Below are 11,699 nucleotides of genomic sequence, written 5' to 3' on the forward strand. Positions count from 1 at the left end.
CGCATCCCGGCCGCGGCCCCTTCCATCGCCGGCCGTGCCGTGCCGTGCCGTGCCGTGCCGTGCCGTGCCGCACCGCCGCACCGCCCGCCCCATCGCCGCCCGCCTCACCGCCGCCGCCAGCGGCCGCGCTGTCCCCGCGGTCCCCGCGCACGCCCCCGCCCCCGCCGGGCCTCGCAGGGCCGCGCAGGTGGCACCTGGCCCCGTTGCCGCCGCGGGATTCTGAGCCGCACCGCCGCTCTCGTGCACGTGTGTGGCATGTGCGGGCCGGGCAGCTCGCCTCGCGTCCCCGGGCCTCCGGCACCGCCGTCCACGCTGGGCCCCGCGCTGCTCCGTGGCCGCCCGGACACAGCAGAGCGTGACACTGGAGAGCGATATGGGTAAGCAACCCCACACACCTTAACGCCACCCTTCCCGCGCTGCAACGCTGCAGGCTGTGCCTGGAGAGAATTACTTCTCCGTTCGTGCCCAGTCTCCCGTGCTCTCACCCCTTGCTTCTCCCTCTTTCCATTCTCAATGGCTAGCCCTCTCCCCATGCCTTCCCACATCACACACACAGCAGCCCCGTCACCCTGTGGCTCTCACGGCACGCGCTGTCCAGTTTGTCCAGTGCCAGCCGGGTTCCCCATGCTCAGCCCACTGGTGAACAGACACCAGCCCTGGTCCAGCGATGAGGAGCAATTACCAGCCCCCCCCTCAACAACAAATGTCCCTGGGGGTGCACAGCCATGGCTGGCTCAGGAGTCCCAGCTGGAACCTGAGGAGCCAAGGGAAGCTGAGCGCATGGATTTTAGGGCACTCATACCCCGAGGGTGCACCATTTGCCTGTCTCTCTCTGGCGCTGATGCACTTCAATATGCAGTGCCTGCCCCGGGGCTGCCCTGGGATTTGGATCTGTAATTGCAAAATGACAACCCAAGAGCAGCCCAGTTCCTACCTCACTCTTTCACCAGAACCACCAGCCCCAGAGGCACCCAACGTCCCCAGTGTGGCACAGCATCCTGCTCCTGCTTCTGACCCTGCTCTGGGCCACTGTCACCTCTGTGGGGACAAAAGCCTCCCATACAGTGACAGTGGTGACCCTGCAGCATGGCCCAGAATGAGGGCCACTGGGAACCCTGCTCTGTGCTCGAGGTGCTGCTGCAGGATGTCCGCTGTGGGGCAGCCCAGCAGCAGACCATCTCCCATTGCTAATGCAAACTACCAGGGCAGAGGGCTCCTAGAGTTGCAGCATGGGAAGTGTACCAGGGACATGCAGTGGTCCCAGGGTCGGTCTCCCAGCTCAGGGCCACAACTTGTGCTGCTGCTGCTTCCCTTCACACACGGACACTGGATCAGGCTAAAGAGACCCGGTGCCTGGGGAGTGCTCACCACGTTGGCAGCTTGGCATGCTTCCTGCCTGCAAGCTCAAGATTGAAGTGTGGTCCCAGAACGTTGTGTGCTGAGGGATATAGGAGCCTTGGTCTGGGCTATGAAGATGCAAGAGCTGAGGCTGCCTGGCCTCACAAGGAGCTGCACACCACCACTGCCACAACGGGAGCTGGGAGTCACAGCCCACAGAGCCCATTCCCAGCACAGACCCCAGCCTGGCACCAGGTACCCCCACAACTCCTTCCATGCTCCTGTAATGCTGCTGCTGCTGCAGGAGGCATCCTGTGAGCAGTGAGTTATGCACTGTCCTTTGGTTTCTCTGGAGCCATCTTGGTCCTATGCCTTGAGAGAGGAACAGGAAGCTGAGTCTGTCTCCAGCAAGCAACCGTCCATGGCTAGAAACTGCCACCCTCGGCTGCTTGGTGCCACTCGGGCACCACCCGTTTTATGCACAAACCTTGCCTGGCCTCTGTGCCACTGTGCCCCTGTCCTCAGTGTCCCAAAAAAGAAGAAGCCCAGCCCAGAGATCAGCTCTTCTCCCCCAGAATGTCCCCAGGATGATCCTAATACTACACAGCAGATGCAATGTCCCACCCTCCTCTCTTGACTACAGGTGCCAGAGGTGACACAAAGCACAGATCGCCACATGCTCACCCCAAGCTAAGCCTATCAGGATAACACAGGCTGCAGCCAGAAGTACCACAGGTTGGTTGGACAACCAAGAGAAAGCCAAGCTGTTCTTTCCTTCCAACACTTTCCAGGACCCACTGGGGAAGCCTGGAAGGGTTCAGGACCCTCTGGTGTTGCACAAGATGTCATTGGGCAAGAGGAGATCTTGTGGGAAAACAGTACAAGCGGGAAGCTCAGCACTGCTGTGACCAACACGCCAAATTCCCCAAAAGCCATCAGCTCCACGTTGGGCCACAAGGACGGTTGTGGCATTCTGGACTGGACCTGATCATGCTCCAGGTGAACACACCCCAGAAAAGGGAAAAGCTGCTGCCTGCCAACTGGCTGAACCCTAAGTGCCTCAGCCCAAGACCTTGCTGGGAGACGGAAGAGTACAAGAAAGGCAGTGTGTCAGCCTGGACATGGTCTCACATATATCCAGGTTGGAAGAGGTCAGGCTGAGCATCCTGGACCACTTCCCTGCTCCCCAGCAGCACTGGTTAGGCTGTGGCTACAAAACATGCAGCACAGGATTAGAGTTGATGCTTAACCATGGTGGTCCAGGTGGGCGGTAAGCAATTTTGGTCACTCACCTCATGTTGGAGGCCAAGGGAGTACCAAAGCTGTCCTCTGAGCAGCAAGGGCTGTGCCGAGCACCCTTCCTTCGCCTCCCCCTCTCCTCCTCCCTCTCAGTCCAGGGGGCATCGGTGGCTGAACTGGTCCCAGAGTCCGGCTCCAAGTGAGCCAGAGGAGCAAAGTTCTCCTCGATCAGCTTCACACTGTCTCGTATCTGTCCCTGTACTTCTGGGGTGAGGGTTGGGAGATCAAAAGTGAAAAAGGTCCCATGAGTGTGGGCTGGGGAGGAGAGGATGTCAATGGAGTCCAGGCTGGTGTAAGATGTGCCTTTGGCTCGATGGGACTCCATGATGCTCTCAAAATGCTTGCTGAAAGAGTCCATGCCATCCTTGGAGAGGCTGTGCCCTAGCAGGAAGGGCACTGGAGACTTGAGCATACCCTGTGTGTCTCGATCCATGATCCTAGAGGGAAAGAAAGCAAGAGGAACTGGTCACTGAGGAGCAAGAGGTCGAAGCCCCAAACAAAAGCCTGTGCACTGCTCCAGAAGGAAAGCAGGGAGGGCAGAAGTCTCCTCTGAATATCTGAGTACACCAGGCCTCTAAAAGAAACGCCTTGCCTATCCAGGACATCATGGAAAGAGGGTCGTGCTGGCCTCCCTCCAGCCATATGCCTCTCTTTTAATGCGCCATGGACTTTTGTTCCCTTAGTGGCTCATCCTCCTAAGAAGCTTATGAGATGGCTACTGCTCCCAGCCACTTGGCTTGAGTTTAGATCCAATAAACAGCTCAGGCACCAAAAACTGGATGTAGTTCAGCTCCACTGCCAAACAAATCCACAAGTGCCTGAATTTTCCATATGCCTTCAGAGCTCCTGGCACCCACAGCTCTCCTGGAGCCACCGAGGACAGCCTGACACCTTCTGCATATGTGACACCATGGTCACTGAGCCGAGCCCACCTGCAAGGTCAGCATAAGCAGCAGCTCCCCACGCTTGTTTTGAAGGAGGAGGAAAGAGCAGGATGGCCTGATGGTAGTGAGAGCACCTGTAAGGGACTGAGCTGCCTTCAGACTGGTTCACCTCCCCCCTGCCAAAGCACTGTGCTCTCTGAGCTCTGGCAAACCTCTGGGCACAGATCACCCTGCAGGAGGCTCAGCTGGTCTGTGGCACAGCTCTGTGTCCAGCCCAACACGGGACATCCTGCATCTCAAACCCCTGAGCATTTCATCCTGGAGATGAGCCTGCCCATCAGTCTGAGCATGTGACACAGGGATATTTCCAATACAGTGTCAACCCTTCAGTCCTATAAGCACAAACACAACCCTAAAAGCCTGTTTCACTCACAAGCTGCTATCACTTTATTAGAGCACTAAAAATGCACTTGTTATGCCACTCTCTTTCCTGATTAAAAGCGAAGAGCTGATCCAGCTTGTCATAACATTTGTTATGAACAAACAGCTTCATGCAGAAGGCTCAGAAAATGTAGTGCTGTTACAAGCACTGAGTGATTTATCATTTATTAGCCTGCTCTGAAATCTTACAGATTATTGCAGCAGGCTCCAAGCTGACAGCCTCACTGCACCAGAACGTGGAGGGCTTCAGGGGGCACCCAGCGAGGTGGGTAAGTAGGGGACACACATCCCAGAGACCAATAACCGTGCTGTGTTACATGCTGACAACTCAGCCAGCACTTCTGGTTACCACATGGGGCTGAACAACCGGACATCGGCAGAGGGGAAGGGGCTCCTGTGTCCCCCAGCACATGTCCGCATGCCGGTGTCCCATCTGGGAAGGCTGCCCTGGCGGCAGACCCGAGGGCTGTGCTGGGCAGCGCTCTGCTCCCAGGGAGGACAGGCGCTCCTGCCTGCAGCCAACCCTCGCACACCGGGCAGCGGGGTACGGTGCTGCACAGCCGGCTCTGGCTCACGCAGCAGCGCTGCCTCTGGCTTAGTGCTCCCCCGGGGGCACTCGAGAAGGGGGAGAGGAGCCCGCTCTCGCTGGCAGGTCTCGGTGCTCTGGGACTAATGGGAATAAAGACAGCAAAGGCTTAGACTGGTCATTAGCCGTAGAGCCGGCTCTAAATATATTTCAGGGAGTGGATTCTGGAAGAAGACGCTGTTTCTTATGTCACTTTCCACATCTTGTTTGATTTTGTATCGGATTTTTCATCCTGATGTTCTGCTGCACGTTCTCTTATTTTAGGCGAAGAGATGACAAGGAAGGTGCCCTTTGGCAAGAATATAAAGGGCAACAAAGTAGTGCCGAGCCAGTCTCCCCGTGCAGAGGGTGCTAAATCCCTAAGGCTAGATTTTCAAAGGGATTTACATGTCTAAATGCTGCAAATCAGCATCCGATGGTGTCTCAATAATTTTGCATAGCTGCTCCTTCCCATCTACCAAGGAAGTGCTCTGCAGCGAAGGACTGGCTGGGATGGAAGCCTCTGGTTTGTAACAGCTCCTGCGGAGCAAAGCAGCGCCAGCTCTTGGAAGATGGGGCAGCTTTTAATGACCCCAGCATCACCGCATCGCCCCTCCTGTGAGCAGACAAAGCAGAAAGCTTGAAGCAGAAAACATCAATACTGGTGACTGGTAAACGGGAGGGAGGACTGCAGCTGCAGAGCTCCCTCTGAAGCAGTGTGTAAGCAAAGCCCAGGCTGTGATGCAGGCACTGAACCAACTCGCTATTTCAGTCTGTTGATTTTTGGCACTGCTGTCAGCAGGGTCTGTGCCTCGTTGGGAATAGCCAGGGCTCTGTCTGCACATCAAAAAAACCTGAAAGCCAGCGGTCAACAAGGAAGCTGTGTAAAATGAGCAGGACACCACCATATGCATCCTGGTAATTATGCCAGGAGCACCATGTTGAGGGCAGCAATGCTGTGAGGTACACACCTGAGCTTTCTGGCCATGCTTGGGGAGCTCCAGCACAGTGTCCCGGAGGGCAGAAGGTAGGTGCAGGTTTACAGCCCATGGATGTGTAATGGACCCCCAGGTGTTTGGAAATGAATTATCACCAAGTAAAAGAATTGTTATAGTAACTTGAATAACTTGCTTGGAGTGATAATATGACTTACAAAGCTTGCTCACATTCTCTATCATAATTCATTTGGGAAAAAAATGTATTTCCCTCTTGGCAAAGCCGCAGGATCCCAGCTCCCTGTGCAACATGCACCTTCCCATCCATGGCAGCCCACCTCAGGGCTTCTCCCTCCACTGCAGGGTACCACTGCAGGTTATTTCATCCTCTCTTCCCACTCCAACACCAACCCCCCTTCTCCTTTTTTGAGCACACTACCAGGCACCTCTCTGTCCCAGCACAGAGGAATCACCCAACTCTGTTCCCCAGCAGCACCTTTCCCTTCACTGCAGAGCATTTGCAGATGGAGCAGAGGCTCTTGTCCCACCTGAGGCCCATCACTACTTTAGTACAGACTATTTTGCCACACAAGCAAGAAACAACACAAAACATAAGTGTGAATGGACTCCCTTCAACTCAGTGATCCATGGCATTGTCCCGGGTGCCAGGCTCATATGGCTATCAGATCACAGGACTTGTCTCCAGCAGAATGGGTCCTGTGGTGCAGTGCTCTGCACTGGACACCAGCACCACCCTGCTCCTTCCACAGGGCAGTGAGAGACCCCCAGCCCTGCAGGACAATGAATAACCGCTGCAACAACTGCACATGGCTCAGACACAGCTACTAGGGTTCCGGCTTGGGCTCTAGTTTGGCAGAGCCCCTTTGTCACGCATTTGGGATACCGAGGAGGGCGAGGGGAGCTCTCTGCCCTCCCACGCTGAACCTCACCTTTCCCTGCTCTCTTTCATCGTGGCCTCAAACACCTCGTCGTCCTCATCTGCGTCTCTGTCGTTTCTGTCATGCATTCCATCCTTTGTGCTCGGGATACCGTGCTCAGGGTTCCCTTCAGGCATGCTGTCCCTCCTGCCTGGAGTCCCTGCAAAGCTGGGGTTGCTCTCGCTGTCCTTCTGGCTTTCAATAGCAGAATCCACCTCATCCCTCTCAGCCAGGATGTCGTCAATGTTGGTTTCGCGGTAGCAGCGGAGCGGCACGGTGTCCAGATCTGTCTCGGAGTACTTCACAGCCCTCCTAATGATGCCCGTCTCACAGGAGCCCTGCTCCTTGCTGCCTGCTGGGGACACCTCGATCTCCACCTCCACATGGCTCAGGCCATGCTTGGGAAGCGAGCTGGGTGGCTCTGCAGGCAGTGGGTGGCTGGGCTGCAGTGGAGGCTCAGTGTCGGAGGCTGAGGAGCCTGGAATAAAGCCCAGAGCCCCTGTTCAATCCCAAATCCCAGTGGGTTGGAGCTCTGCATACCCACAGTGTCACTGCCTGACACCTTACCTGTTTTCGGGGCACCCAGCGAGCCATAGAAAAACTCCCACTTGGCACGGGCGATACGCTGGGCATGAGCTGAGCTCTGCCGGGGGCACGGCCAGGCGCTGCCCTGCAGGGACACAGTGGTCAGTGGGGCCGGGCTGGACACAGCGCAGTGTGGGGCCACGGGCACCTACCTGGGGCCGGGGGCTGGTGGGGACGTCCTGTGGCGGGGCCTGCAGCCCATTGGTGAGGGAGCCGAAGAGGCAGCTGGTGGTGAGAGAATGGGGATCCCTTCTGCCTTCGTGGGGACGTGTCTCCCCTGGGGACCTGCAGCCAGCCAGGAGCGGGTCAGACGCAGAGGCCTCCAGCTTCAGTCTGCGGAGCAGCTGTTCCTGGGGCTGGGGCTGCCCAGGTGGCACACGCCAGCCCCCAGCGGGCTCTGCGGGGCCATTCTCCTGGGGCCCGCTGAGGGGCCGCACGCTGGCCTTCTCGATGAAGCGGAAGGTGACAACGGAGCTGCGTCCCTCTGGGGCCACCAGTGGGCTGCGGCTGCCGGGCGAGGTGAAACTTGGGGCAGGATGGCCCCTCCGCGGGGTGCAGGGGGCTGTCAGCCGCCCCCCACCCGGGCAGCCCCCGTTGCCAAAAGACCCCATCTCTGTTGGCTTGCGAGCCAAGGAGCCGGTGCTGTTGTAGAGGCCAGGGGGGCAGCGGTGGGTCTCGGGGGCCAGGCCCTTGCGCAGGAGGTGCAGGCGACCAGCATTGAGGTTGGGGGTGAGGCAGCGTGGGGGGCTGTGCCGGCCTGGTTCAGGGCTGGAGGAGATGGGTGGCCAGGGCCTGCGGTCCCCATGGTGGGAGAAAGGTGTGGGTGAGGCAGTGCAGCCCTCGGCTGGGGGCAGGCGTACAAGACTCCCCGCCTGCGCCATGCTGATGGGGTGAGCACAGGTGTCAGGGCTGGAGCTGGACAGGGTGAGGCATCCTCAGGCAGCCCTGGAGGGCAAGGAGAGGCTATTAGAGAAGGGGAGCAAAAATGGGGGAATGCAGATACCATGACGTTGCTTGAAAGTGGATGTAGGTTGGAGATTGGCCTGAGCCTGGGGACAGGTGGCCTGAGTGCTGCTGTCCCTGGCTCCCCTTGCTCGTCCAGCACTGTTCCACAGACCAGCAGCATACAGATGCAGTGAGAGCACATGCTGTATACACTGAAATTAGTTTCATTTAGCCTGATTTAGGCTGAATATTTTACTACCTGTAGCCACCTAATATCACCCTATATCATAAGGGGAAAAAATGATATATGGGATCACTGAGATATCCCCAGACTGAAGGAATTTGATACCAGCAGACCAAGGATGAAGCCTGTCTCTTTGGAGGTCAGGTTGTGTTTTAAAGTGTGTCACCCATCACATGCTGCAGCCACAATCTGTGGCACAGACAGAGCTGTCAGCACCGGTGGATCCAAACAGAGGCAGCTGAGACAGCCCTGCCTGGGGGCCGAGCATGCCTGAGCCAGCAGCACAGCTCAGGACACCCCGTCGGGACACCCATCACCCCAGGGCAATGAGACACAGCGCAGGATGGGAGGACATGGCGCCTGGTGGCCCTGCAGGCAGCACTGCCAGCTCTACTCTCTCAGCACATCTCACTCGTGGACTCTTTTCCTGAGTCCTCTGAGCTGCCGGTTTGCAGGAAGGGCTTTTTGTTCCCCACGAGTTGCAGAGGTACCAATTCCTGCACTTAGATCTCAGCACTTGAAAGCAAAAACCCAAATATCAGTGGGGGAAAGTGTGTTTTCTTCTCCCAGCTGCCGAGAGCAAACCAGACAGGGTTAAACTGAAGGCCGCAGGACTGGATTTTCAACAGTGTTTAGGCTGAGGAGATGCAGAGACATAACTCTTAATAACATAGCCAAAATCACCCACATGGGGCAGACGTCTCTATCTGCACTACTACACTTGCAGCACACGTGGCTCCTACCAAGCAGCAATCCATAACCCACTGCCTGACAAAAATACTCTCCCGTTTAAGATGTCAGTTACTGTTTTTATAATTCTTTCTCCTGTTATGGTTGTATTCCCGTTCAAGGTTGCTTAACTGATAAATAACACAAATGCTGGGTTATATATTTCAAGCTAAACCCCACTTTTATCTAAATACAAACTGACACACATGCCAAGGAGAAAAGTTATCACTAGAAAGTAGTTGGCATGCACTGTAACATAAGGAATCTATAAAAAACAGCCCATCGCAATGCAGGCGAGTTACTGCTAAAATAAACGGGATGAGCACAGCATGTCCTCCTCCTTATCAAAGGGGAATTATCAAATGCAGAGCAGAGGTCATGCCCGCCTGCAAGCCTCTGGAGCAGGGCTGCCCTTCCAGCCAGCAGAGCAAGCCTTTCTTCAGCGATGAAAGGTAAAAAGCACAAATGCAACACAGATGAAAAATCAGTGGCGTAGTGAGGCTTCCTGCTCGCCGATTTGAATTATGAATCAAAGTGATGCTCTTTACACCGCTGTGATGAATGGTTGTGCTGATGGCACCTGAGGGAGGCTGCCGCGAGGCAGGAGCTCCCACGCCCAGGGAAGTCACGGGCAGCACAGGACACATGTCACAGGGGACAACTCAGGAGCAGCAGCGTGGCAGGCAGGGGCTGCATATCTATCGGGAATTTCATTTGTTCGACATAACATCTCGCCCCTCCAAGGCACTCTCTACTGCTGGCTGTCCCCTCCGAGCACCAAGGCGGTGCCGGGGATTCCCCCTGGCCTCGGGGCTGTTCCTGAGGGACACGGCCGTGAGCTGCTCTCCGTGCCAGCGCTTGCCCGGCTCAGCGGGGCAACGCGGGTGAAGCAGCAGACGCCCGGCGCTGCTTACGCTGCAGGGGAAGCGCACACCCACGCGAGGTGTGTGTAGGGCCAACGCGCGCACGCTGCGGGAAGATGCCGGGGAAGAGGCAAGAAACGGAACAGAGAGGGAAGGTGCTGAACTCAGGACGGGTTGTGCTGCCGTGCCGGGCATGGGTCCCCTGCCATCAGCGGCAACTGCGCGCGGGGACAGCCGGGCTGGGGGGGCTGCGGTCCGGCGGGGACGGCCTCGAGAAGCCTCCGCACTCGAAGGACACAGAGTAACGTGGGGACAGCGGCCGCCCAGGAGGAGAGCCCGCAGTCTCTGTGGCCGGGGCACAAACAAGTGGCGGCCGCGAAGCACCCCTTACAGAGGGATCGCCGAGGCGAGGACGTGCCCCCCTGGGCTGGGGAAGGACCCGCGCCCCCTCCCTCTTCCCTTGCCCTGCCCGTCTCGCCCCGCGCCTCCGTCTGCTCGGGATCAGCCTTGAGTGGATGTGACAGCCAGTCGGATGAGCAGAAGCCCGCCCGGCCCTCCTCCCGGACACGTACCGCTGCCCCCGCAGCTCCGCACAGCTGCTCAATGCGGACGCCCGGCTCCCACCCGTTCCGGCCCGCAGCAAGTGCCGCAACTTTCCCCGTGCCCCCGCCGCGGTGCTCCGGCCTCCGGCCCCGCAGCGCTCCGCTCCCCGCGCCTTACTGCCACTGCCGCCGCTGCATCCTGCTTCGAACTGCTGCTGCTGCTGCTGCTGCTGCTGCTGCTGCTGGCACGGCACGGCACGGCACGGCACGGCACGGCACGGCACGGCACGGCACGGCACGGCACGGCACGCCCCGTCGGGCGCGGTGCGGTGCGGTGCCTCCGGCCCCAGCCCGCCGCTCCCCGCCGCGCTAATCCCGGCGCGGGGCCGTCACTCCGCCCCGCTGACAGCCCCGGCAACCAATGGGAGTTCCCGCAGGGCGCCGCGCCCCGCCCCGCCCGGTGGCACTGGGACACGCGGCGGCGGGGGCGGCCGGACCGCACCGTGCCGGGCCCGTTGTGCGTGCCCCGGGATGACATCACGCTCGTGTCCGTGTGCTCGTTCCGGTAACACCATGATCATCCTCATGCCCAGGGCGACGCTGTGCTTACGTCCGTGAGCGTGTCCCTGGGTAACGCCGTGCTCATTCCGTGTCCCGTCGTGCCTGTCCCCACGTGCCACCGTGAACCTGTTGGTACGCACCTGTGGGTGTGAGCACTGCCGCGGGAGGTGCGTCCCTGAGCAGCAGTGGGCACATTCCCGTGGGAATGTGTCCTGCTCATTGCCACGCTGCTGTGCACTGCGCACCATCGCTGCTTGGAGTCTGCAGAGACAAGGGGCCAAAAGCTTCCCAAGCCGTGGGAAATACCACTGTGGTGTCAAAAAACCGCACCAATGCTGGGGAATAAAACCATCCCATGCATTGCCTACTGGGGCAGTGGGTGCTGGGGTCTTGGCCACTGTGCTGCCAGCACCAGGCCTATACATAGCAGCAGCTGACAGCAGCGCTCATCTCTTGCCCAGGCTGCTGGATCAATGCAGTATTAAACAGTCCTTTATTACCTAGCCTGGCAATTGTTACCATGGGCGTGCAGGAGGAGAGGCCCAGGAGAGCGGGTGTCCCCTGTGCATGCAGTGCTGCAGGAGGAACATAGGCAGAGCACCCTTCTGGATGCAATCCCCACCAGCAGTGAGTCCGGCTCCATGCCTGCCTGCCCTTGCTATCACCCAGAAAGCGTGTCCTTTTGTCCCTGCCTGGGTGTAGGGACATGGGGAGGGAGCAGTCCGCTCTGCTCATCTTTAATGCATAGAAGCACTGCCATTTTCTCCCCTCCTCCTGCAGGCTGCTGCCTGCACAGCCCCTCTCCCCCACACCGGGGACTGTGGGTCCCC

The 11,699-nt window shown here is 58.3% G+C and overlaps 1 protein-coding gene across 1 annotated transcript in view; it reads right to left on the reverse strand.

Annotated features, from left to right (window-relative positions):
• Window positions 1–7,896, reverse strand: part of LOC122175464 (PH and SEC7 domain-containing protein 1-like) — a 42,032-nt gene extending 34,136 nt beyond the window's left edge. Inside the window, exons 1-4 of the mRNA XM_042863151.1 lie at window positions 7,138–7,896; window positions 6,968–7,070; window positions 6,413–6,878; window positions 2,631–3,074 (exon numbers count right to left, since the gene is read on the reverse strand). Coding sequence (XP_042719085.1) covers window positions 2,631–3,074; window positions 6,413–6,878; window positions 6,968–7,070; window positions 7,138–7,866 — 1,742 coding nt within the window. The 5' untranslated portion in view covers window positions 7,867–7,896. The remainder of the gene's footprint in view (window positions 1–2,630; window positions 3,075–6,412; window positions 6,879–6,967; window positions 7,071–7,137) is intronic.
• Between the last annotated feature and the right edge of the window lie 3,803 nt (window positions 7,897–11,699).

The sequence above is a fragment of the Lagopus leucura genome, unplaced genomic scaffold (assembly GCF_019238085.1).
Source record: "Lagopus leucura isolate 7727_CA_CO unplaced genomic scaffold, USGS_WTPT01 Super-Scaffold_739, whole genome shotgun sequence".
In the NCBI taxonomy this organism is placed as follows: domain Eukaryota; kingdom Metazoa; phylum Chordata; class Aves; order Galliformes; family Phasianidae; genus Lagopus; species Lagopus leucura.